The 26,971-nt window shown below is 51.6% G+C and overlaps 2 protein-coding genes and 1 long non-coding RNA gene across 10 annotated transcripts in view; 2 read left to right on the top strand and 1 right to left on the bottom strand.

The window, feature by feature from the left end:
• The window catches only part of ATG7 (autophagy related 7), a 248,701-nt gene extending 243,345 nt beyond the window's left edge, over window positions 1-5,356 (top strand). For all 3 annotated transcript variants that reach the window (XM_086697414.1, XM_025921265.2, XM_086697416.1), the window contains exon 19: window positions 5,234-5,356. In XM_086697414.1, coding sequence (XP_086553540.1) covers window positions 5,234-5,266 — 33 coding nt within the window. In that variant the 3' untranslated portion in view covers window positions 5,267-5,356. The remainder of the gene's footprint in view (window positions 1-5,233) is intronic.
• Window positions 5,357-6,277: 921 nt separating this feature from the next.
• VGLL4 (vestigial like family member 4) overlaps window positions 6,278-26,971 on the bottom strand; it is a 168,968-nt gene continuing 148,274 nt past the window's right edge. For 4 of the 5 annotated variants that reach the window (XM_086697418.1, XM_086697417.1, XM_025922123.2 and 1 more), the window contains 3 exons: window positions 14,645-14,867; window positions 9,510-9,633; window positions 6,278-9,093 (listed from right to left, as the gene is read on the bottom strand). In XM_086697418.1, the coding sequence (XP_086553544.1) occupies window positions 8,822-9,093; window positions 9,510-9,633; window positions 14,645-14,867 (619 nt within the window). In that variant the 3' untranslated portion in view covers window positions 6,278-8,821. Of the gene's footprint in view, window positions 9,094-9,509; window positions 9,634-14,644; window positions 14,868-18,513; window positions 18,856-26,971 lie in introns of those variants that run through there. The other variant, XM_086697419.1, reaches the window with a different exon arrangement.
• Window positions 14,862-22,564, top strand: LOC147583475 (uncharacterized). 2 transcript variants are annotated; one of them, XR_015248248.1, is made up of 4 exons: window positions 14,862-16,050; window positions 16,250-16,416; window positions 18,960-19,253; window positions 22,339-22,564. It is a non-coding gene; the product is annotated as an uncharacterized LOC147583475 (long non-coding RNA). The 2 variants fall into 2 exon arrangements; XR_015248247.1 differs by lacking the exon at window positions 22,339-22,564 and having other exon boundaries at window positions 14,862-16,416; window positions 18,960-19,296.

Raw genomic sequence — 26,971 nt, 5'->3', positions numbered from 1 at the left:
ATGAAATTTTAGCATTTCTCTTATTCTGAGCAGTTGAACCCCTTTTCTTAGGTTTAAAGGCTATTTTCCATTTTTTCTGTGACCTGCCAATGTCCTTGGTTTGCTTAAGAAAGAATCAATTTAGGGGCGCCTGGGTGGCCCAGTCAGTTAAGCATCGACTTGGGCTCAGGTCATGATCTTGCGGTTCGTGGGTTCGAGCCCTGCCTCAGGTTCTGTGCTGACATCTCAGAGCCTGGAGCCTGCTTCAAATTCTGTATGTCCCTCTCTTTCCGCCCCTCCCCCACTCTCACTCTGTCTCTCTCAAAAATGAATAATAAAAACATTTTTTAAAAAGGGGCACCTGGGTGGCTCAGTCAGGCCAACTTCAGCTCAGGTCATGATCTCAAGGTTCATGGGTTCGAGGTCCCACATAGAGCTTTGTGCTGAGAGCTCAGAGCCCAGAGCCTGCTTCGGATTCTGTGTCTCCCGCTCTTTCTGCTCCTCCCCCACTCAAGCTCTGTCTCTCTCAAAAATGAATAACGTTAAAAAAAAAAAAAAAAAAAAGAATAAGTTTATTGGTCTTTCTCATCTTGATTATTTTTATTTTTTTTAAATGTTTTATTTTTGAGACAGCATGAGCAGGGGAGGGGCAGTGAGAGAGGGAGACACAGAATCTGAAGCAGGCTCCAGGCTCTCAGCTGTCAGTACAGAGCCTGACGTGAGGATTGAACCCACAGACCACAAGATCATGACCCGGGCTGAAGTCAGTCACTTAACCAACCAAGCCACCCAGGCGTCCCTTCTCTTCTTGATTTTTAAGAGCTATCTGTATTTTAGGGAGATTAGCCCTTTATGCAGTGTTTTCTCCCACTTGGTTGTCTTTTCAACTTTGCATATAGTGATTTTTCTATGTATAATTGCACACGTGTGTTTTCACATAATCCAGTGTATCTGCTTTATTGCTTAAAGATTTTAAGCTATAGGCTCCCCACTCCCAGGTTATAAAGGAGCTTACCCACATGTACCTCTAGTATTTGTATGATTTTGCTGTTGTACATTTAGACCTGTCCCATTTGTAGTAGATTCTGGTATACAATGAGACATGGAATCAGTTTTATCTTTTTTTTAAGTTTATATATTTTGAGGCGGGGGCAGGGGGAGAGGCAGAGAGAGAATCCTAATCAGGCTCCACACCGTCAGTGCAGAATCATGAGATCATGACCTGAGCCGCAACCAAGGGTCAGATGCTTAACCAACTGAGTCACCCAGGCGCCCCAGTTTTATCTTTTTGCAAATGACTGTCTGGTTGTCCCCATATCCTCTATTAAAAAGTCCATCTTTTGGTAGTGATTTGAGATCATATTCCCCAGACCTTTATCATTAAGATACTAAATTTCCATATGTACTTGGACATACTGTTCTGTTGTTTCTGGACTCATTTTGTTCCATTGGCCCATCTGTCTGTTCCCATGGTGATGTAACCTTCTCTAAATTGGAGACTTTATGACATGTTTGAACATACAGAACCTCCTCGTTGCTTGTCTTTGCCAAGGTTTTCCTAGATACTCTTGCTTATTTGTTTTTCCTCATAAACCTTAGAACCAGCTTGTCTAGCTCCAGAAAAGATACCTGTTGATTTTTTAAAATTGAAAGTGTGGTAAATCTATGAACTTGGGTGAAGTTGACATGTTTATTGCTGTTGAATCACCCTGTGCACAAACAAGGAACATTTCCCCCATTCGTTTCAGTTTCCTTTCCATAAGACTCTCGGCAGGACCCCTGCAGGACTGTGTGGGAGGGCTTTCTCAATGTGGATCTCAGACATTTCGTGTAGGTTCATTCCGAGTTGGATCCCTTGCATCGCTTATAATGGGCTCTTCTCTCTCACTCTTTGCCAACTGGATACTGTTTGCATATATGGAGGCTAGAATTTGTTGTTGGTAATTTTATACCTTGCCCTCTTACTGAACACTTTATTGTCTTTATTCATATTAGCTTTTATTTTCTTGGGTTTTCTAGGTGTGCTTGAATATCATCTGCAAAAAGGAGATCATTTATCTCTTCCTTAGAGTATGTGTATTTTTATTTTTTTATGTTTATTTTGAGACAGAGAGACATGGAGAGAGAGAATCCCAAGCTCTGTGCTGACAGCGCAGAGCCCAACACGGGGCTCGAACCCACAAACCGTATCGTGACCTGAGCTGAAATCAAGAGTCGGGAGCTTAACCGACTGAGCCACCCAGGCGCCCCTGAATGTTGTTAAAGCTTTACATTATATATTGCCAGATCTCTTCTTTTAAAAAATATGGTACCAATTTATGTTCCTTCTGGAAATGTTTTGCCACTCCCTTGCCAGCACTGAGTATCAACACATTTTAAATCTTTGCCAGTTTAATACAACCTTCATTCATCCTGAAGAGGACATCCACAGGGCCCCTTCTACACCAGGTGCTGTGAGGGAGGCTGAGGACACAGCGGGGAACAGACTGATCCCGGCGCCCCCACTCTCAAGTCCTTATTCTAGAGTGAGAGGACGCTGTCGTTTGTTTTTTCCTCCCCAGCTTTACCGAGCAGTGACTGACACAAATTGTATAAATTTAGGTTTTACAAAGTGGTGATTTCATATACATTATGAAATGATTGCCACTATTAAGTTAACTACCATAGCCATCACCTCACATGGTTATTGTGGGGTGTGTGTGTGTGTGTGTGTGTGTCGAGAACACTTAAGATCTATTCCCTCAGCCAGTTTCAAGTAGATAGTATTTTTCGCTGTAGTTGCCGTGCTCTGTATGCGGGACCTCCAGAACCTACTCCTCTTATAACGCAAAGTTTGTACCCTTTGCCCCACATCTCATTTCCCCCCAGCCCCTGGCAACCAACCTTCTGCTCTCTGGTTCTCTGAATTCAGTTTTGGATTCCACCCAGAAGTGAGATCGTAATGGGTTGTGGAGCCTTAAGTTTCTAGAAGCTTACAGTTAAGCTTTCCTGAGCCCAGAGGATGGGAAAAGGACTGGCTACCCTAGTGGAGAAACCCTCTTCAGGCCCAGGGAACTCCTGGAAAATCCCCCAGCAGTTATGTAAAACCCATTACCCCCCGCCCCCCCTCTGGGGAGTCTTGGCATCATAAGCCCTCTGGACGCCTCACTTGATGCCCTGCACCACCTGGGTGCTCCAGGAGCCAGGGCCAGAGCCTGCACCTCTCCTGCCCCCCCCCCCCCAACGGTGTGCAAAGGCAGGGCTGGGTGCTGAGGACCCTTCCCCATAGCTGAGATGCAACCAAACGGGTGATAAAGTGGATGGAAGCTCCCTGGAGCTCCTGCTTTCCCGTAAAGACCTACCCTGGGCCTGGCCCCCCAGTGTCCTATGAGAAACCCCATCTATTCACAGAGGGCACTGCCTGTTGACAGAGACCTCCCGGGCCCTGGTTAGCATCCCTCCCACCTCTGGCAGGCTACAGCCCACAGGCCACGGCCCCTTCCTCTGTGCAGCCTGCCCTGGGCAGCCCCGGTTGTTCACATACTTCTTCCCACACGCCTGTGCTCCCAGCTCCACACCTTGCTGTCTGTGTAATCCAGGGCAAGCCGTCTTACCTCCCTGAATGTGTTTCCATCCACACCTCCCAGGCTATTGTGAGGAGTGGAGGAGGGAGTATTTGCACCAGGTCTATGCAGCTGTAGCACAGGAAGGGGCTCCACAAACATGTTTATTGAATGACTGAGTGAAAAGAATGGATGAACCTCACCAGCGAACCCTCTGGTGGCTGGTTTCCCAGTCAGGGGGTCTGAACCAGAGGATTATCACAAACGTGGGCTCCTAAGTGCACCCTTGGTTCGAGATGCAGCCACCCCCGGCCCCCACCACCACCAAATCCCATCGAGGGCCCAGGCCCAGAGTCTATTTCAAGTCGTACTGTGGATCTGCTGGGTGGGGAGCTGGACCCAGAGAAAGGCAGGGCCTGCCTGGCCTCATTCAGGTGGCCGGACCCCAGACTGAGCTTCTCCCCACCCGTCCCTGCTCCTGCCGGCATCCGGATCTTGGCTTGCACATCCCATCTTGGTATCTCAGGACAGTAGGGTGTATGTAGAAAGGGGGATGGGTGTGAGAGGCACAGCCACCACCAGCGCTCGGCCCAGGCAACTGGGACCTCAGGATAAAGGAAATTTCCTTCTCTCTGTATTTATTTTCCACATCCTTGACTTTGAAAGCCAAGCTGGTGTTGATATTTACCTTGGCCGGGCCTCCCCATCTCCCTGGGCCAGCCTCGTGTAAACATGATGTTCCTTCTCAGCTCTGCTAGGGTTGAGGTGGCCTTTTGCAACCAATTCTAGGAATTTTGAAAGTCTGAGGCATAAGTTCAGGGACCAGCCCCCCCAGGGATCCCAGGGTGTGAGGAGCCCTGGGGGGGCCTCCGTGCTGGCCTCGGGCTCCCTCCCAGGGATTCCTGCAGATAGCTGCAGCAAAATAGACCTCTGGGGGACAGCTAGACGGGCCTCCAGGCCTGCTCCCTCGTCTCACAGCAGCACGGCTGAGGAAGCCCCGCTGTCCCCATGAAGGTTGGCTCCAGAAGTTTGGGGTTCACCAGAGACACACAAGGAGGGACAGAGGGAGGATCTGGCTGTCTCCCCTGGGGCTGGTGGGCAGAGAGCTTACTCACAAGGGACAGACAGCTCGTCAGTGCTTGTCCACGTGTGCCATCTGTAGTGCATTTGGCACCTGGACCGCAGCTGACATGCCGCCGGAGAGTGGGAACCTGCCACGGTGGGAAGTGTGTGCGCAGGCAGGCTGGGCCCCCTCAGAGCAAGCGCACGAGCCAGAGATCCTGCGCTCAGTGAGGGCAGACAGTGCACAGCGAGGCGGTTGGAGAGGGTGATTTGGGATGGTGGTCGGTGCTGCAGAAACAAGGCAGCGGGGCCGGTCGGGGCAGGGATGGCTGCTGTGCGGTGGACGGTGGAGGTGAGGGGTGTTCACGCTCCCCGTTCAAATCTCAGCACCCCCGCCCCCAGGCTAGCCACTGGTTCACTCACTCAGCAGTGAGGCCTCAGGTAAATGACCTCCCTTCTCTGGGATTTGCTCTTACTATACAAGAAACAGGGTGTCTGTCCTTAGTGCCAAGGGTGTCTTGAGGCGCGCAGTGAGTCATCTGCAGGTGGGAGCCATCATTCTTCTTGTCATCACCCAGCGCAGGTTTGAGCCCACAAGAGCGGGCACCACCGGCCGGCTGAACACTGAACGTCTCCCCTTCTCTACACAGATCTGGGACATGAGCGACGACGAGACGGTCTGATGCGTCCCACCCTCGTGTGGCTGGCTTCTCCCTGGCTGCCTGTGGAGGACTTCTCTGTTGCCTGAATGCGACTGCCACCTCCAGGATAGGTGACTCTGGGCCCTGCGCCCCTCCCATCTTTCTGGTCCCCTCCTCTGCATACCTTGAGGACCAGGGCCCCCTCTCCACTGCCCAGGAGCTTCTGGGGTTCTCCATTTCTCCTGATTCATGATCCCGCCAGTTCTGAGCTAAATAATAACCTTGGCTTTGGCATTGCCACTGATCTTGGACTTGGTTCCCTCCACGAGTTCTTTTTTCTTCTTCTTCTTCTGGTCAAGTGTTTGATAGTGAAAACTCCCAGGATCCTTCGTACCTTGGCCCCGGCTGGGGCAGCAATGAGGACAGGGAAGAAGTCAGCCCTACACACAGCCAATGGGGAAATGAGAAACCAGCTCCTTCCGGCAGCCACTGTGGGGGCAGCACCAGGGTCCCTGGGCCACGATGCAAACCCGAGAGGGGCCTATGGGCACCAGCGAGGGCTGATGTGCCTGTGAGGTCTGTCAGCCTGGTCTGCTGGAGAGGGAGGGCAGGAGAGCTGACCTCCATGTGGAACAGAAGGGCCCACACTCGTCCCAGTGAACCCAGAACTCCACTATGGACAGACGGCGACCCAGATGGCTCCTCCGCCGCTTGGCCTGTCCTCATGTGTGGGCAGAGCATCTGTCCGTCCCTGCTCAGGGGAGGAAAGAAGTTGCCACTGCCGCCTGGGCAGGTGCCCCTCCTGCCTCGGAGAGGAGGCCTCGGCACCCAAGCCCACTCTCCTGCAGCCAAGTGAGGGGGACGCCTGCCCCACCCAGGGGTGCCCTCTACTGTCTCAGGCCCAGGACCCAGGCTAGAGTGGAGTCTGAGGCTGGCTCTTACAAGAGTGGGGATTCTGCAGGCCAGGTTGTCAGCAGTGTTCCGGCCCGTGTGGGATCTGTTGGTGCAGGGCCATTGAGCCCTCCCCGGGGCCCGCGGGTCACACACACAGCCTGTGGTTTAAGAGCACTTTATTATTGTTCTTAAGGCTACTTTTAAGTACAAAAAAAAAGATGGCCTGCCAAACCTTTTTTTTTTCTTCCAGGAAAACAGGCCACAGAGAATGGTATATTACAGATTTACAAACATGGAGAGAACGGTCAGAACTCACTGCAACGGCGTGGCTCTGTGAAGAACTCACTGTGCTCCTCCCGAGGCCAGGGAGTGTGTCCTTTCCCAGTGAAATGTTTGGTTTTCTGCTTCCCCACTTGCCGGTGCCCCTCCAGGGTACCGCCTATCCCAGATAGGCCAGCGCCCCGGGGCCGTTCCTCCCAAAGCAACGGCCTCGCTTGGGGACAGACTAGATGGCTGTCCCAGGAGCCTGCTCTTCACAGAGCCCACCGGCAGTGGGGTTGTTTTCCTGTGAACGCTCAGTAGCCTGTAGCAATAACAAACTAGTGGCTATTAAGGCAGATGCAGTGTTCTCATAGAATAACTGTGTTCCTGCACTTTTACAGACAAATCTACGACAAAAAAAAAAAAAAAGATCAACTTTTTTTTCCAAACCAAAAAAAAAAAAAATGATTACAATAGGAAAGGGGAAAATTAAATAGCTACATATCATTAACAAATTAATTGTTCTTCAAAAAATACCTACAAATTTCTCTGTACATTCTTTACGCACAGCGTAATGATGGTCTTAAAGTTACCTATATAAAAAAAGTGTTCTCACTGATTTCTTCCTACAGAAAATATAGGGGCCTGAACGCGAAAGCCTGGAAGCCCAGTAAGTGGGAGTGAAATGTGTGCAGGGGCAAGAGGAGAAGGGCTTTTCTTTCGCCTTTTGAAAGACCTGCGGCCACCCTGTGACCACAGCAAGAGCCAATCCGCTGACCTTTTTTTCCCAGTGACCATTTTCAAAATTAACCAGCTAACTTATATTTTTCTTACACTGAAAACCAGCCTGGAGGGCTCCCGCGAGTCCACGGTGCCTCACGGGGGGGGGGGGGAGGCTGTCACGCCTGTGTCACCAGGGCAGGTATCTTCTTAAGCCCTCTGGTGGGTGAGGCTGGAATGTCGCACGGTGGAGGGGTGGGGGGATAGAAATGTACGTTTAACACAAAAAAGAGGAGCAGCTGTTGAACATCCACAGCTGTGTCCGTCATGCTTTCTTCTTTGCCTAATTTCTAGTTAGTAGCTATTACTATAGCAAACAATAATAAATGCAGTAATAACTGTATAAAGTCAGAGGAATGTATACTGCCTTGGCCCCAGCGTACGAGGAAGCACACAAAATACCATATCACAGATTGTCAGTAATCTGCTGTTCAGCCAAAAGGGTTGAAAAGGAACAGTTTCTGCATGGAGGGAAGTTGGAAGACACAAATCCCAACTCCCCTGGGCACTAGTAATAAGCAGACAGGGATGCAAAAAATAAATGTCAGCCGGCAGCAAAAACTCCAGCATCCTGCACCGCGGCTGACCAATGACTCGACTGCCCGTCTCCAGGGCCGGGCGGCCCCGCGCTGCTCAGGAGTAGTGTGACGACCAAACACAAATCTCAGAGTACAACTGTACCAGCAGTACGTATATCTAGGACTGTAACTGACAAAAATAAACTAATTCTGAAAAGAAGCTAGTAAGTATTAAGGTTCTTGTTTACTATCTATACAATTAATAGAAACCAGCTATTTTTCTCCATTAAAACATGCATCACGTTGAAAGCACTATAGAATTGTCCAACCTCAGCTCTAGTCTAACAAACTGCAGTGTTTAGGAAAGGTAAAAATGCCCGTGATTGGTAGAGTCTGCAGTCCAGTTGCGAGCACCTGAAATCTAGAGAGAAAGACCTATAACCTGTATGAGACTTCCCCTTCCAAAGCTGTTTTGTCTAAATTAAAACAAAACAAAACAAAACAAAACAAAAAAAACACAAATGGTCAGAAATGTCATCCTTAAACCCTTTGTTTTTCAGCAGTTTGCCCTCAGAGTACTAGCATCTCACATAAAGTTGTCAGGCAGGCAACTTTAGCCCTCCTCCAATAGTGCAAATCAGACGCGACAGTTCTCTGTTCTCTTCAAGTAGACGCGCGCGCACGCACGCGCGGGCCGGACCAAACACGCAATGGAAGCTAAGCCACACACACCCTGGTCTCGAGAAGCAAATAAAAAGCACAAAGCATTTGAGTCACCAACGTCATGGCCTGTGACTGAGAAAGCGTGCGCCGTGGAGTCCTGGCCCCCGTCAGGGCAGCGGACCTGCATCAGAGGTCTCTTTGGTAACTGAGGCAGGAAGGTAGGACGCTACATCGGATGCTCCACGTGCAGCTCCTGCTCTCGTGTCGGAGGGCCCCCAGGTACGAATACCAAGCAAGTACAAAACAGAACAAAAATCCCAACGACATGGTTTTTGCGAATAAACCATCCCTTCCCTACCCTTCCCCCTACCCCACCCCCCCACAAATTTTTTTTTTTTTTTTCTGTGTTTTAAGCACTGACTGTTCAAAGCTCAGGCAAACCATGCAGATTGACATCTTGTTCAAGGGTGGTGTGTTCCCTTCACGAGACCACGGAGGGAGAGTGACTGTGGCTGACCATGTGCGCCGAGGGGCTGGAGGGCTGGCCCCTGCGTGAGGCTGACTCGGGGCTGCTGGATGCGCCATCCTTGGCCGCCTTGATCTGAAGCCATGTATCACCCAGGGCTTTGGCAAAGTGGTCGTCCACGGAGCCCGTGATGGACACCGAGTTGGGCGCCGGCTCGGGCTCCTTGTAGTTCTTGCCCAGGCTCCTGCGGAAGTGCTCCTCCACCACGGGGTCACAGGTGGTGGTGGCTGTTGGGGGGTAGGACAGCAGTCGGTCAGGGCTCTGGGGACAGAGGGCCCGTCTCCACCCGCCCTAGCTGGGCATTTGGGCAGGTCGCTTCTCTGAACACGGCAACAACGTGCCACCCTGGACTAGGTGTGAGTTCAGAGAGTGCGTGGTCTTAAGTAATTGTAGATCTTGTCCCACTACAGTGGGATCCTGGAGGTTTCTTCCCTCTGTCCCACTCAAGCCAGACACAATGCTGGGTGCCTGTGGGCTCAAAAACAACCCACACTTTTTTGACCTCTATAAAACAAGCTCCATGGGGTAGTTGTTCCATCCACGGCACGATGCCGAACTGCAAACACTCCACTTGAATCCTACCCAACAAGGAAGCCCAAGCCCCCGCCCGGCTGCCTCCCGCCCCACACACAGGGTGACTTACAGCTCGGGGCCCTCCGGTAGCTGGCTGGCCCCGCCGCCACGCAGCCGCTGTGCGCGATGGGGCAGTGGGAGAGGTTACAGTTGCGGGTGCTGGCCGAGGCGCACGTGATCACCGAAGGCCGGTTCTGGGGAGAAGAGGAGGCTGGGGTCAGCTGCGGCTTTGGCAGGCCGACAGGGAGCGGCGTTGCTTGCTCGCCCCAGCCGGGACCCCAGTCCTTCCACACGCGGCGCAGCTGCGAGGGAGGACGTGTCTCCATGTCCCTCCGCCACCGTGGACGGGCACCCATCCTGCCTGCAGGGAACGCAGCTACTCCGCGCAAGGCCCTCATCAGCACCCTCCCCTCCTCTGCCGTGAGCGTGTCCCGCAGCCCTTCCTGATGAGAGACAAAGTGAAGCCCAGCCCGTCTGCTGCCTCTGACTTCAAAACTGAAGACAACCTGCTAAACCACAGCAAATTCACAGTGAGTGGGGCATCGGTGGGTATGTGAGAAGCCTTCACAGCCCCTCCAGTCAAGTCCCCAGAGCAGCCCAGTCCCTGCCTCTCTCACGGTGTGCCCTGTACCCCTCGGGGTGCTCTAAGCCATCCCAGGACCCTTCCGACATACCCCTGGTTTCTGCTTAAGCTAGAGACAGCTCCAGTCGGTTTCTACTATGACCACACAAATCACGATGGAGGCAGAAATACAGGATGTATCCCACCCCTCACCCCCTCTGCTCTGCCGATACTCTCCCCTGCCCCAAGAACATCAATACTGTCTGCCTGGTAAACTCTGCTCATCCTTTAAAACCCCATTCACCTATCCTCTCTGTGAAGACTTTTATGGCCACCTGCACGTTCAGCAAGTCAATCACCCCTTCTAAGTGCACCCAGAAGACACCAGCACCTGGCTCCTCTAGCCCAGGCACACTTGAGAGCAAGGACCAGGAAGCGTTTCTGGATCCCCAGACCTTGGCCTGGTATCCAGGACAGAGAAGGTCTGTGAATTAAATAGCTGCCTAAAGTTCCAGCCAGGAAAGACCTCTCCTGACAGTGCAGAAGACAAGATGGAGAAGGATGTGCCCTGAATTGCAAGACAACTGGAAGACAGCTGGTTGAAGGGCCACCCAGAGGGCCCAGGGGGGAGGGCAATGTCAATGTGAGGGGGATCAGGGCTCGTCCACCCCTGGCCTTCCCTTTAAAGATTTCAACCAGTAGCCAGGATAAAGATACAAAAAGCTTGCACAGCAAACCTTCCCATGATGGGAAATGAACAGGAGTGAAAAACACGTTCTGTGATAAAGATCTGGACCTACAAGGATGAGCCAGGACGTGCTTGGATCTAACATGAAATTACTCACATCCAAGATGGGGGAAGATGTGGCTTAGCAGCAGCACATTAAGGAAAAGTAGGGAGTTTCATTTATTAGCTCAACACATCAGCAATGGGGATGGAGTGAGTGTGACCCATCCCAGTATGGGCAAAAATGGCACCACGAGAACAAGGCCGAGAGGCCAAGTAGACCTGTGGTGAATGCCAGCCCTCCACTCATCAGGCAGTAGCCGCACCCCTCTATAGCCTCCATTTCTCCACGTGTGAGAAAGGAAGAGGAGCAGCTGCAAAGGGGTTGGAGGACCACCTGAGGTGAGGGGTTGGGGGCCAAGCCCGTGGTGACAGAGGAGTCCTGCCCTTCAGGGGCTGGTCATGCTTCCCATGGAGGACAGCCTGCAGCTTGAAGCCCACCTTCCAAAGGGTCTTTTTAATGCTGAGCCCGTGTTCTCCCCACCTCCTGACCTCCACGAGGCAGGACTAAGATAGCCGTGGCCAAAGTGACCTTGCCCCGTAGGCCAAGCTGGAAATCTGACCCAGGCACGGGGCCAGCTACTAAGCGAGACTCAGTAGGAGACTGAGATTGGTCTCAGGAGCCATGGGATGGCTGTGCCAAGCTGGCTAGGTGGGTGAGCAGCAGAGATCCGGGCTGGCGCAGAGCCAGGGGAGGGAGAGCCTGGCTTCCTCACCAGCTCTCCCAGGCAAGGGCCGGCCCTTCCTTCCTGATAACTGCTGTACCCATGACCCTGGGCTCCAGGAGACGGCCCGGGGTCCTCCCAATAAAACTCCCTTCCTTTTGTGCTTACGTCAGCTCAGGCTGGTTTTTGTTCCTTGGAACTAGAGTCCTGACTGACGCAATGTCGCAGAGTGGGGACATGTTTTGGAGAGGTGGTCACAGAAGGCAAAGAAATGTAAAGCGTCCTAGAATGAATTTAGAGAAGCTTGGAATAAAGCTAGAAGAATAAAGTCAACGTGCGGCCTTTATTTCAGCCACTCCCGGACAGAATATGGCCGCCTAGCAGGGGCCAGCAACACAGAACCACCGATGAACAAGGGGATGCTGTGAAGACATTCTAACTTCAGTCCTGGCAGCAGGTCATCTCTAGGGCACCTCCGGAGATGGAGGGAACACGGTGGCTGTGCACATGGACAGCAGGGGGCAGCCTCACCTCCTCCCCCCCCCCCCCCCCCAACCCACCTGGCAGAGGGCTCCCAGGACAGGCTATACTACCACCCTCCTGTTCCGAGCTCAGGCCCATCTCCCCGACTCTGGCCGAATGCACGCTGTGCTTCAGCGCCACACACCCACCTGGAACAGACTGTGAGCTCACGGGATGCAAACTCCTCCCCCAACACCCTAGTTTTCCAGATAGAGAAACCAAAGGCCCGAAATGAGTAACTGCTGGAGCCTCCACAGCAAACCAGCAGCAGGGCCAGGCTGAGAATGTGTCACTCACACTCCACTCACTCCTCTCCCCACCCACATTGGCTGCATGTGGAACCGACGCTGCCCTGGAGAAAAGACCGACCACGTGAGAACCATCCCGATGGACGCTATCCCCCGGGTTAGTATTTAACCTTAGCCTGCATCTCCCCATTTGCTGTCAAAGCCACTCTCGCGGTCTCTTCTGGAGCTTCCTTTAGGACACACGATCCCCTCGGAGCCGCCATCACAAGAACACGAAGTGGGGTGACATTTTCTGCAGCCTCCCCAGACATGCCTCTCCGGGAACTTTCCTTTTCTGGTTCCCGGAGATGTGAGTCACATTTTCCACCCAACAGAGGAAGGCTTCCCCTGGCCGCCCTGCACCGCCTGTCCTGCCTGCCCACCGCACACAGCTGTGCCGCTGCTCCAGGAAGCCCCCACCCAGTCCTCTCCCTTGCTCAGAGCTGCGGGACGGCAAACTCACTTCCCCACAGGAGCCACCCTGACCGCTCACAAATAAAACAGAACCCCAGCAAATAGCCTCTGAGCTGACCGTGTTGCTCACCTCTGTGTGGTCAGCAGAGTACTGGGCACAGAACTCGGTAATGTCTGAGCAGTAGCTCAGGTTCTAGTGACCGGCCACACCACACCACACTGACAAAGGAGGGAGCTCATTGAGCGGTTACCCCATGAATGAAACACACATGAATGATAACCTTTGCTTCATCACCACCCCCAACGTTAAATGAAAGCTTAGGGGTGTGGCCACCACATCGGGGAAGCCAAAGGCTTCCCAGGAAAGCTGTCAGCCTGCCCCACAGCCATGGCTTTGTTCTCCATCCAGGGATCCCCTAAGAACTCAGGTGGGAATTCAAGGTTCTCAGTCCTAGAAAGCCTGCTCCACAGCCGCACGGCACATCGGACAGGCTAGGGACCTTCCTGCTGGGGGGCAGGGGGCAGCCAGGCACGTTTTACCGTAGGGTCAGGGAGACCACGGTAAAAGAGCCAAGTCACTGTGTCCAGCAGCATACTTCTCACACAGCAAATGTGACCCAAACCAACCAGAAGACCCTCAAAGTCATGGAAACCCATGATCCAAGAAACACTAAAGCTTCAGAGACAGCTGTTCTGGGCAGACATGGCTCCAGGGGCTCCAGGGAGCCTCTTCCCCCAAGCCACCATGGGCTTAGAGACTGATCTTCCCAGTGGAATCCCACCCCCACCTTGCCAAGGGACTCCCCACAGCAGTGGCTGCAGCCAGAGGGCTGAATTCCCTGTTCCTAGAATCAAATTCTCTGATGCCTAAAACACCTCTACTGTGGGCTCTGAGTGCAATCCTCTTTGCACGCACCCACTCCCCTGACTAGACTGCAAGCTCCTTCCGGGCTGGAAACGTATTCCACTCATGTGTCTCTGTACCTCCAGAGCTTTGCCGAGTGCCCGAGGCACAGGCAGTACTAGTAAGTGTGCAGTAAGTGGCTGTCTACAGATACGTTAATATAGTTATTTGATAACCAGTCTCCTCTACGCTAAAACCATGAGTGCCCTTATCTTGCCTGCCCAGCTTCTAGCATCCTCGTACATAGTAGGTATCTACCCCGTTCTGTTACATGAATGAACGAAACAAACGGGATGCAGATGTCTGGCTCCCCCGTGGGAAATGCAACTGTTCGTCAGCCTTACTGGATTCACAGGCACTGGCATGACTTCGTCTGATGCCAAGGCCCTGCCGACAGCAGTTACTACAGACTAGATCAGAGACTGGCGCCAGGCATGCTGGGCCAGCTGTGTCAGGCAGGGCGGCCGGAAGCCCAGTGACAGGCACTTCGGTGGGGGGCTGCAGGAAAGCAGAGGGGAGCCCAGAAGCAGAGCCTGGGCCTCCAGCTGCACGCAGCATCTCCTCAGGACCTGGCACCTTCCTCCACTCACTGCCAGTCGATCTTAAGCAAACGCTGACAGAGGGACCTATTAGGTCACAAGGCCCTAGCAGTTCAGAGAGAAACACCATGGGCTCATGCAGGGATTCCAAACCTCAATGCCAATGCTTCCTTTCGTATTTCCCCAGGAGCCCCATTTTTGAAATATTGGGTTTTTTAATCAAGCGAACTGTGTTTATTAAGTAATAATTTAATTTCCTTATTTTCCTTTAATAAAAAACATTCCTATCTGCCAATCACAGATTTCTCACCAGCATGAGCTAATAACCCCTCTGACCACTGACTTTATAGAATTCCAACCCAAAGCAAAGCAACCTGACATTTAACTTCGTCACAGTGTGACCTTGTAACAGGCCACCGCCTCCCTCACGGTCCTCTGCCCCGTGGTCTCCACCCGGGCCGCAGTCCCCACACCCCTGGACCGACGACCGGCCGCCAACCTGAGCCCTCCTGGACAAAGGCATACCTGCTGCCGCTCCGCAGGGGTCAGCGTGGGCGCGATGCCAGCCGGCCTGCTGGCGTCCATGCTGTTCTTGGTCAGCGCCAGGGGCTGCTCCATGCTGAGGCTGGGGAGGGACGTGTACAGGTGGTTGCCGTGAAGGCTCATGGTGGGGGCCACGGCACGCTCAATGGGGCTGCGGCTGCGCTCCCGGGGGTCTTTTCGGCAGTCTCCGTTGGCAGTCTTGTTCCTGAAAAAGAGGAATGAGCGCTCGGATGGAAACCCTGGCACGCTCTGAATGGCGAAGGGGAGACCGGCCTTGCGCCGGGCGCCTCATGCTGATTATTTAATTCCTCACCACACTAGGGAGAAATATCTCATCACCATCGTCATCTCCATTTGCCGAGGCTCAGGCCAAAGAGCTCCAGTAAGGCGAGGAACCCCCGTGCTCACCCAGGTCGGTGTGACGCCAGAGCCCCAGCGTCTGAGGTCGGCCATGTGGGGCCGTCCAAGCGAAGACGCCACCCCTCGGCTCAGCACCCTGCCCCTGCTCAGGGACGTGCTTGCAGAGCCCTTCCATAATAAACTCCGCTTGCTCGGAGCCTGGAGAACTCGCCTGCGTGCTCCAGGCCGGCTTGGTTTGACAAGGATCTGCCACTCGGCATAATCCAAAGTCACCAGATGCCTCCAACGTGGCGGATCGTGTTCTAAGCTTACTCCAGCAGCATTAGCTCTCTGGATCTTCCCCACAGCACGAAGGAGGCGCCGCAACTACTTTCTTTCCATGTGACAGAACCGAGACTCAGGGCTGTGGTGCCACACTGGCTGAGAACTGGTGCCGTCTGCCCCGGCTCCGAGCGTGCAGCTCTACCATCCAGAACATACCGACCACAGCAGTCCACTTGAGTGGACTTGAGGGAAGTCCCTCAACGGACACTCCCAAAGCCCTCAGCTGTGTGGAACATGGGTGGGGCTATAAACACCACCCCCACCTGCAACCTGAGTGACCCAGTCCAAAGGCAGCATCCTATATTGCATCTGTTAGAGAATGCTACAGCGTGGGTGACTGGCAAGGCACAGCCGATAAAAGACCAGGAACACCATTGTGGGCTCAGCCCAGGTCCCTCCTCCCCTGTTTATTCCTGGGGTTCTTTCTGCCTTGGGTCTCAGCCCCCACAGTCCACCATGTTCTTTACTGCCAGGACAATCTTTTTTTTTTTTTTTTGTAACAAATGAGAAGTCTTTTAACCAGAAATGTGGTGGGTAATTTCAATGACTTTTCTTTAAGGGATGCAAATTATTCTCAGAGTCCACAGCCACCATCCGCCTCAGGGGGCAGCCTGTTTCACAGCAGAGAAGCTTGGGCTCGTGCACTGAGAAACCCAGAGAAATCAACAGTCACAGCCCACCTCTCCGCCTGAATCAGATGAAAGGTAAGCTAGTATTTTATGCACCCAGGCATGCCTTCTCCCACTGCAGACTCACAGGCAGTTGTAGGAAATGAACACACGGCGATCCCATATACCCTTTGCCCTGCTTCCCCCATGGTGACGTAGGATGGCACCACACCCAGGCTACCCACACTCAATCTGAGCCCGTCTGATGCAGGTGTCCTGCTTGTTTTCATCCCAGCGTGAGCTCTGTATAACGCAGATCCGACCACATCACGCCCTTAGTTACAATTTTCAGCAGCTTGGCACCGCCTTCTCGCCAGAGTCCCGAAGGCCGACCACCTTCCCATCCTCACGCCCCCAAGCGTTGTGCTCTGCAGTTCCGACAGTCTACTTGCCATTCTTCAGGTAAGATGTGCCACTTTCTGTGGCTAATGGTGTATGTGTGTGCCCCCCCAACACACACACACACACACACACACACACACACACACAGCACTCACTGCTAACCATGCCTGCAGCTTTAGGAGGTGTGCTCTGGATCCCCAAGTGCCCAAGCAAACCTTTACTAAAAAGCTCATCACACCAATATTAACAACGTCTTCACCTGCGCCCCCGCCCCACCTCTCCGGGGGCTTCCAGAACCACACCAAGCCCTGCTCATCCTGTACCCTCACTGCCCGGCACGCTACCCAGCATAGTAGGCCCACGGTCAGGACCGTGAGTGAACAAAAAGGAAGCCGTACACGGGTGACGGGGGAAAGAAAGGCAGGCCCCACGGCCACGGAACGAAGGATGGGCAGAATCGTGAAGGAGTGAGGGCAGAGGGGCCGCTTGCGAGTATGCTCACACCTTTCAGGTGGATTGTGTGCCGGGATCAGTACGCCATCAGGGGCTAGGTGGAAAGCGCAGGAGACGTGGCAAACTCCAGCCCCAAGCTTTAGTTCCACTCACCATCTCACAGGCAAGCCGCTCAGCCCAGTGCCCTCATCTACCATGTGTCACAGTACAATATGCCTCGGAGGGGTTTAAATAGGGACTGGACAGAATACAGACCCAATAATCGTACTAGCACAGGGCAAGTGAGCAGTGAACGCGGAGGGACACATCAGCTGTAAGCCTAAGTAATTCACTGTGTAAGCCACAGCTTTTCATTTATGGGTGATTTTTCTCCCTCTTATCCTCTGGGTTGACTATATAGAATGACTTAAAAGCAGTTCGAGAATAAATTTTCAGCCTATTAAGGCAATCACGGGAGAATATGTTCTGGTCAAACAGTTCCATATATGCCACATATACCCCAACAATTTTCGAAGAATTACAAAAACCAAACCAAACAAAAAAACCTTAATTTTGAAACCAGCCTGTCCACAATTCCATCTTCCTGTGATGATTCAGAAGACATTACAGGGCTTCCCAACGAACGCCTCCGGGGCTATGAGAGCAAACAGCCATAATCACACAGCATAGGCCGTTTCGCTGGACAGACTTCCAGCCAGTCGAACCCGAGATAAACTGGACTTTACCTAAATGGAAATTTATCGCTAAACACACAATTTATCAGACTACGGAAAAACTACATTGTCACAATACTCCTCTTCAGTATCAGGTTTTCTTCTCAATCTGGATAAGACGTAATGCTTGATAAGGTGCGTGAACTGCTTCCCTGAGACTATCTTCTCCCTGCCCGCCAAAATGAGGTTCCTGGAGCCTACCGAACACACTCCAGAAACTCCGGACGGAATGATGAGCTTCCCAGTCCGAATCTGCCTCTGTCCAATTCAGACTCCAGTTTTATCAAGTAAGGTTGACTGAGCCCCTATCCTGTGAAGGCCACAGAAAGTAAGGCACATCCCTGCCTTTTCACAGGCTCATGACCTGGCTACAGCAGAGAGGCCTGGGGAGGGGCCAGGCTCACACATGACAGCTACAGCCCCGGGGAAGCCAGCACGTGCCACATCACAGACAGGGGAGAATGCGGGAAAGAGCCAAAGGATGAAGAGTCGCCCAGGCTGGCGGGAAGAAGCAGCCTGAAGCTCAGGCCGTACGTACCTGTGACCATCCATCCAATGTCAGAGTCACCAGCACAGACCTACTATAGCACCGGTGATCATCCGAATCTCATGCCCAAGTGGCACTTCAATAGTGACAAGGCGCAGTGAGGTTTATCAACCCAGCCGGGCCTCCGGACAGTCAACTGAAGCGCGGGGATTAGTAAACCACGTTATAGGGGAAAGGGATGCCCCAAGGCAGTAGTGAATGGTCTAAAGGCATCTGGCTAACAGCGCAATGCCATATCCACAAAGTGTGCCCCCGAAACCCGCTCTGCACCCACACCGCCCTGGGGAGCAGGAGACGAGAACTCTGGGAAAGCTAACCAGAAAACTGATCAGCTGCAAACATGACACAGTGGGACATCACAGATCAGACAAGACACTGAAAACACAGAAAGAAAACGTCTAAAGTACCTGGCATTTAATTTTAGTAAAATTATACATTACTCACATTTCCAGCTCACTTTCCTGGTTCCCGGAGCTTAACGACAGACACTGTTTTCCATGTTTCCCCCTCCTCCAGTGAATCATACCCAAGGCTCCACTGTTTCCCAGAGCATCATGTGCTCTCACGGACAGCAGACAAACCGCATGCTTCCTGCCTGCCAGATCCAAGTCGCCCCCGTCGTAGTTAAAGACAAAGTTTGCTCAGGAAAAACCCACTGCAGCCCCATCAGAGCCTAAAGGGCTCCCAGGTGCCTTGATGCCACGGCCGGGCTGCTGCCTCCGATGCACCCGGCCCCCTTCCTGAGAACCCACACTCATCCTGGGGCGGGATTGCCAGTGCCAACTGTTTCAGGAGAGAAAACGGAAAGGCGGGTGGGTGTGTGTCCGTCGGCGGGGGAACAAGGGTAAAGAGGTGGTAAAAAAGAAGATGCCTATTACACTTTTTTCCAGGACAAAGCGTTCCGGGGAATGGACACCACATGCTCCCTCTGCCCTCTCTGAGCTGAGAAATCAGAAGTGTCTACTGTGCTTGGGGAAAAGTAAGCTGGATTCCAAGCACTGAGACTGTGAAAGAATCACGTGAAGAAAGTGCACCGTGTCCATTTGTATTCTCATTAAAATGGGATTTTCCTGCCCTTAAACAGGAGCTTGGACCTGAAACCAAACCCTTGGGAAGGTACTACTTGATATTCTTGGGCCCTGACTGAATTCCATTAACTACTGACGGCCATTAAATAAACCAATGTGAGTCCGAATTCCTCCAGCAGGGGAAGGGATCTGTGTATAAGACATTGTAGGTGTTGCTTTCAAGGAAATATTCTGGGCCCAAAGGCCCCCATGCTGCAGGTCTCTCGGCCCAGGTGGGTGTGGTGGGGCCCACTCAGACCCCAGGCCCAGGTCCCGGTGACACAGAGAACATCCCTGAAGTGACAGAGTGCCCTGCAGGGTGGGGCACCAGACCAGTCCTGGTGGGGGTGAAGTGAGGGTCTGTGGCAGCCTCCACTGGTGCACGAGGGCTTAGTGCAGACAGAGCCCTAAGGACCCAGGAGCAGGGGTGAGGTGGGGGGAGGAGCCCATGGGGTGAGGGTCGCAGCCAAGATGCAGACCTCTCCTCAGCATAGTGCTCCTGCTCCCATTTCACTCCTCACAGGAATGGTCGCCCTCTGGGAACGAACAGGACAGTTCACAGTTCGTGAACAAACAAATGTTCACAGTCTAGCACAAACAATCAGCTCAGTAGAGCAGCTTTGGTTTTAAAAAAAGCTTCCTCAAGACAACATACTTAATGCCACTGAATGGAACACTAAAAATGGCTGGGGGTGGGCGGGTGGGGGAGCGGTGCCTAAGTGGCTCAGTCAGTTAAGCATCAGTCTCAGGTCATGATCTCATGGTTCCAGCCCTGCAGTGGACAGTCAGCACAGAGCCCACTTTGGATCCTCTGTCTCCCCTCCTTCTCTTTCCGCCCCTCACCCACTTGTGTGCGGGTTCTCCCTCTCTCTCAAAAATAAATGTTTTTTAAAAATGGCTAGGGGCACCTGGGTGGCTGTCGGTTAAGCATCCGACTTTGGCTCAGGTTCTTGTGGTTCATGAGTTCAAGCCCCGCGTCAGGCTCTGGGCCAACAGCTCAGAACCTGAAGCCTGCTTTGAATTCTGTCTCCTTCTCTCTCTGTCCCTCCCCTGCTCGGGCTCGGTCTCTCTGGCTCTCAAAAATAAATAAACATTAAAAAAAATTTTTTTTTTAATGGCTAAAGGGGTGCCTGCCTGGCTCAGTCAGAAGGGCATGTGACTTTTTTTTTTTTTTTTAATGAGAACTCAAGTGAGAAAGCAAGCATGAACGAGGGACGAGGGACGGGCAGGGACAGAAAGCCAGAGGAAGAGAGAGACGAAGAGAGAGACGGAGAAAGAGGGAGGGGGAGGGAGAGGGAGAGGGAGAGGGAGAGGGAGAGGGAGAGAATGAATATCTCAGGCAGGCTCCACGATCAGCACAGAGCCTGATGTGGGGCTCAATCCCACAACCCTGGGATCATGATCTGAGACAAAATCAACAGTCGGATGCTCAACTGACTGAGCCACCCAGGTGCCCTGAGCATGTGACTCTTGATCTCACGGTCATGAGTTCCAGCCCCACACTGGGTGTAGGGATTACTAAAAAAATAACACTACACTTTTAAAAACATGGCTAGAATGGTACACTGTATGGTAAATATGCTTTACCAGAATTAAAATTAATGATTTTCTCAAAAACAAAAAGCATCCCACAGCCTCCACTTACTGGGATCCCCCTGGGTTTGTGACTGTGTAGGTGGTGCCGTCTCAGTCGTGCAGGAAAGAGGAACAGGATGGTAGAGATGAACACTTAGCCAAGGACAGAGGGGGAGGCAGGGCATGAGCCATCCTCCCCCTGGGTCGCTACAACAGCCCTTCACCACCTCCTGCTTGCTCCATGCTGCCGGGAGACCCTGTAGGCCTGGTCCTGTAGGCCTTGCTCTCCAGTCAGCCAGCTCCACGGGGCGCTCCAGAGGGCCCTGCACCCCTATGCTCTGCTGTCTCCCCAATGCCCTGCGCAGGGCTGAGCAGACGGTGAATAAGTGAATTATTTAAGTACCTACATTACGTGCGTGTCCAGTGAACAGCATCTGTGGTAAATGAAAAGGGAATTAAGAAAATTTCAGGGACAATTCCTAGCAGGAGAGACTTTCTTAAAGAGAATTCAGGGAGCATTTAAATATGGAGAATAAGCAGTAGTGAAGATACCTTCCCCATTTTCTACTGTCCCCCCCATCCTCCTCTAGGGCATCCAAACCTCACATACCCCCTCTTGCTTTCTCCTTGTGAGCAGGGTAACCCACAGCTTCCCGACATGCTTCCAGATGTGTCCCCAAGCATCCTGGTCAAGCCTGTCCCTCCTTAGTACCAACTACAGACAGGAAGCAGAGGGGGCGGTGACACTGCCAGGGCACTGCTGTACAGAGGGAAGGCAGAGACACCCTCCTGGGTGCAAACTGATGAGCTGCGTGTCACAGGCAAGAAAAGTTGGGAAATGTTGCCATTCACAGTGTCCCAAAGACAGAGAACAATCTGGGACCTCTGCTTTGGTCACGAACATGTCCTGGCCAGCAGTGGAAAGTGGATGGAGACTGCCTTTGACTTTAACTCTAGGGAGAGATATGTGTTGCACACGACAACTATCATCCCTCAACATCACTTAACAATCAAGACAAAAGCCAGAGCCCTGCCACCCTCAGAAGTTCAAGGGAATCCAACCTGTGCCTGAAGGGCACTACAACTGGTGACTTACAGGGTTGCCACATCTATCCACCCATGTAACTTTTCCCCCATGACTCCCCGATAAAGGTAGCGTCCCCCACTGATAATTCAGATTTCAGAAAACGATGACATAGAACCAAGCCACACACTCCCCACTTGCTCTATCGCATGACATTTGTGACCTGCAGTCACAAATAAAGACAGTATCTTTATTATCGTGAACTATCACTTATTGAATGCTACATGCCAGGTCATATCCTAGACCATAATGTGTTATTCAATCTCTCACTATGCTACACAGTAAGTATCATCATGCCCATTTTATAGAGGAGTAAACAGGTTCAGAGAGGTCAAGTAGTTCATCTAAAGCTGCAAAACCAGAACCGTACAAGGACTCTAATTTCTATTTGACTGGTTCCAAAGCCTTTCCTTTTCATCTTTCCCTCTCAAGCGAGGGGGAGAGTGGTAGAGAAAACTACCAACACCTATGAACCTACCATCCAAGACTAACAAATGAAATTACATATTGTATTTGCTTCAGACCTTTTCTTTCCTCTTCTAGGAAACGCTGGCAGCCATCAGTACAGAAGAACAGGGCAGACTCAGCTGAAACCCTTCCTCTGTGATCGCCCCCCAGGCTCATTCCCCCTCTTCAGCTCTGGATGCACCGCTGTCCTGTATTTGGGCAATCTTCCTATTCGTGTTTATGAACTCTCACCACATAGGAGTAGATCTGTAAACAGTATGTAGCACACTTTTTAAAATATTTGTTTTATTTATTTATTTATTGAGAGGGGACGGGAGGGGAGGAAAAAAGAAAAGAGAGAAGAGAAGAGAAGAGAAGAGAAGAGAAGAGAAGAGAAGAGAAGAGAAGAAAAGAAAAGAAAAGAAAAGAAAAGAAAAGAAAAGAAAAGAAAAGAAAAGAAAAGAAATCGAATCCCAAGCAGGCTCTGTGCCTGATGAGCGGCTCGAACTCACAAACAATGAGATCACGACCTGAGCTGAAATCAAGAGTCGAACACTCAACCGACTGAGCCCCCTGGGCGCCCCATTAGCACGTTTTAAATTTACATCATGGTATCAATCACAATGTACATACTGCTTTGCAGTCATGCTTTCCTCCCTCACGTGGCTTTGGGGCTCTCCCCACGTTCCAACCTAGGGATCTAGTAATTTACCTGCTGTGTGGTATTCCTTCATAGGAACACACCATAATGTATTTATCCATTTCTCTACTGACAGGCATCTGGACCATCCCTGGTTTTCCCTCATTATAAATAACCCCATGGTGTTTCCATCTCTGCATGTCCCTTTGTGCCTGGGTGCGGGGGTCTCTCAGGATCTCTCAGGCAGATATCTAAAGTACACTGCTGGGTTGCAGTGCTCACACAGATGTTGCCAAAACCCTTTACGATGTGGCCATCCATTCTGTCTGTACCTGCCTCTGCCAGCTGGACATCACCGTCCCTACCAATGTGCATCCTCTGTGGCATCCAGCTTTGGCAGTCTGCGGATCTCTGTCATTCTCGTGGTGCAGAGTCAGTCCTCCTGGCTGTTTTAACTTGCATTTCTCTAGTTGCCAGCGCAGGTGAGCCTATTTTCATATACGTATTGGTCATTCTACCTTCTTGGCTTTTAATTTGTTACAGGTTGAATTGTGCTTCCCCCAAAAGATGCTCAAGTCCTAACCTCCAGGACCTGTAAATGTGATGTCACTTGGAAAGAGTCTTTGCAGATAATCTAGTTAAGATGAGGTCATGAGAGTGGGCCCTAATCCAACACGACTGGAGTCCTTATACACAGGGGGTAATTTGAACCAAGTGATAAACCCATAAGGGGGGGAAACAACGTGAAGATACACGGAGAATGCCATCTACAAGCCAAGGAACGCTGGAGGCCACCAGAAGCAAGGAGAGAGGCAAGAGCAGGTTCATAGTCACAGCTCTCAAGAAGGAACCAACCTTGCTGACACCTTGATCTTAGACTTTGTAGCCTCTGTCCAGAACTGTGAGACAACACGATTCTGCTGTTTAAGCCCCCTACTTCGTGGTGCTTTGTCAGGGCGTTCTTAGGAAACAAATACAACTTCCACAGCCTTTCCCTGCCATTACTTTATGCATCTTTAGATATTCTCCACAGGCATGGTTTCTTCTGCTTCATCTATGATACACACACACCACGAATGTTTTATATCTTCATTTTCAAATAGGTTCATAAGATCCATTGGACCTTGTCATGCAAGCCTGTCATTATGAGGCATATTTAATGAGCACCAAGAAATGACAGCACAAGCCGAGACTGTGTGTGTGAGGCCAGACCTGCCAATAAGAAGCTGCCCCCTGACTTCACCTCCAAGAGCAATTGAGGAAGCCAGGAAAAGGCAACCCCATCTGCCCCCACAAACAAGGGAAGAAGCTCATCAGCCAAATTATAATCCAAAACCTTGTGGCTCAGTAACATTTTGGACAGATGAAGGCATGGACGACCCACCAGATCTTTCCATCATTCCTACACCAATGGGCCCATCGATAACCAAACCCTCGAGCCCACGGGCCAGCTGTACACTGTCCCCCGCTTGCATTCACTGCTTGTGCCTGCCCTCTGGGTCATCCCCCGCTGTTCCCTTGGAGCATGGAGGGAACTGGCGTTCAGAGGTGGAAGAGCTGGTAGGGGGTGGGGCAGGGACTCAGATGAGGCCAACCTTGCCTCTTCTGCTGAAACTGCCTGCAAGGGTTTCAGAAATAGCACATTTCTCTAGTGCTGGCGTGTAGGGGAATCACAAGCAGCAGACAGTGTAAGAACAACTACGTATCTAAGTGACATTTCTGAGACCATTGATGTGGACTCTCTCTGTATAAAGGAGTCAAGCGTTTCCAATCAAAGCCTTCTCAAAAAGGGGAGGCACTAAATCAGCATAACAACATCTCCATATATTCTTGAGCCTTCGAGATCCTCAGACATCCCTCTTGTTCCTCCAGCAGGTCAGCCCTAGTGAGCATTTTGTGAACTCCTGCCCTTCTTTCTGCAGGGGACTAGAAGGATCTCCGGGGGAAAGGGGGTCTCTCTTTTCCTCAAGCACAGTTACTATGCAGATCTGCACGAGGGACTCCAGGGCACCCAGGAAGCCTGACTGAGGTCACCTGGAGCCATGCAGTTGCACTTACCCATCACAGCCACTTAGGTAAAGCTTCTACATAAAACCAAAATGTAAGTCATAAGCAAGAAAACATTTTTTAACTATTTTAGTTAGAAACCTGTCTGAAACATCCTAGAACTCACTTCTTTCCTTTCCTGGAAGCCGTGTGCCGGTTTCCTCCTGGAGAAGTGTGCCTGCCACCGCGGGGAGCGCTTCTCTCTCCCTTCTCCTTGTGCTGGGCCAGGAAGCCACTAAGTGGGTTTGCTAGAACAATGTGTAAAGTAAGAGTACACAGGCCCTGAGTGAGTGCAGGATGCACCACGGCACCCCACCCACCCCGTGCACGGCTCCAGCATGCAGACACCCGACCTGCTGCACAAAGGAAGAGCTTTCCAGACCTGTCACCCACGAGAAGCAAGACTCTCAGAAATGTTAGCGGGCAGGACAGAGCCCTCACAGATAGCGGAGAGACTCCAGCCACATTTCCAAACAGCTCAACCCTATGTAAATAAGGTACTGGTTTTCTTTGACTGGAACTGTCTACACATGTTTTCCATCATTAGCTGAGATCAGAGGAAAAACTAACGTCTGAGAAAAGAGGTAAAAACCCCGAGAACATGACTTTAAAGCATCTCCTCCCTCCCCCCATGTTGGTCACAACTGCCACCAAGACAGTGGGCCTCCACCTGCGAGCCAGGGCCCCGGGGACTTAGCACTGCTGGGACCGGGATCTGTGTGCGCTGCTTACCCCTGAACGGATCACGTGTCCCACACGTGTACACTCAAGAGCTTTCAAGTGGATGGAGATGTAGCTGAGATAAATAAAATTTAAATTAATTTAAAATTCCTACTGCTACTAAATTGGTAGTAGCTTTGTTGTTATGTATTCTCTCAATGAAGGGTATTTTAAAAAATACACCCACTATCGTATTTTTGGTATTAATGGGAGCCCTTGTACCAGAGACAGGATGGAAAACATTATGTCTCCTCTTCTGTAACTAAGCTGTAATGTCTGAGACAGACCAAAGCCTAGAAAAGACGATCTACCTCCCTTCACAACAACAGAGGCATCAATATGGTGACGTTTTGCTCCACTGTCCTAATTTAGGGAATGCTTGCGACAGCTGGGACAAGGATAGGAGAAAGCGGGGGCAAAGGGATCTGCCCACCGAGACTGTCCGGTGCCAGCCCCGGCTTAACTGGGGTCAACCCAGATGCTCAGCCCTCCCTGCTGTGTCCCATCCCCCACCCCCACCCCCCAGTCTGATTCTAAACTCCACAGACAACACCTTACTTATACTAGAAAAGTAGAGTGTGGGACCCGCTGCTTTACACTCCCCTCCTCAGGGAGGAGGAGAGCGGAAGCACCCCACTTCTTAGCTGTCCACAGACCTGAGACCCAGAGAGAAGAAATGTCCCTCCGCACACAGCTAGAGTGAAGCAAACTAGGCAGAGTGACTTTCGTGCACGGTGCGCTGTTCCCAAGAGTCCATCACCCGTATGCAGAACAGTGCCTGGCACACAGTAACGAACTTCTGGAGCAACCAACCAAAGGGCACATGAACTCTTAGGGAAAAACCAGCCCAAACTGGTCTGAACAAGTCAGAGGAGCTCATGAAGCTGGTGACAGGAGAGCCAACTCCAGCCACCGCAAACCCCATAGAAAAAAGTGGTCTGAAAACACCTTCCATCATCATTTCTGCTTCCGTTCTTCCAGGTTGGTACCAAGCCACCTTTCGTAATTCCATTCAATTTCTTCTGAAGGCTCACTCTTAGTTTTTACTCTGGATTTTGCAGCAAATCACTGGACTATATTATAAAGCTGTCTCACAAAAAGATTTGGGTGCATTGTCCTACCCAAAGGAAGAGAGCTTCATGGTAAGATGGCTGTAAACAAAGGACAGAATGAGCAACCACGGCCTCCTGAAGATAGCCATACCACGCCTTTTTTTTAAGTTAAAGTGTAGTCGATGCACAATGTCACATTAGTTTCAGGTAGACAACAGTGATCCAATACTTCTATACATACGCTGTCCTCACCACGAGTGTAGCTACCATC

Source organism: Puma concolor, chromosome A2 (assembly GCF_028749965.1).
Source record: "Puma concolor isolate L17-30 chromosome A2, mPumCon1.1.hap2, whole genome shotgun sequence".
Taxonomy (NCBI): Eukaryota; Metazoa; Chordata; class Mammalia; order Carnivora; family Felidae; genus Puma; species Puma concolor.
Note: the sequence above shows the minus strand (reverse complement) of the source record. Positions and strands in the feature narration are given on the sequence as shown.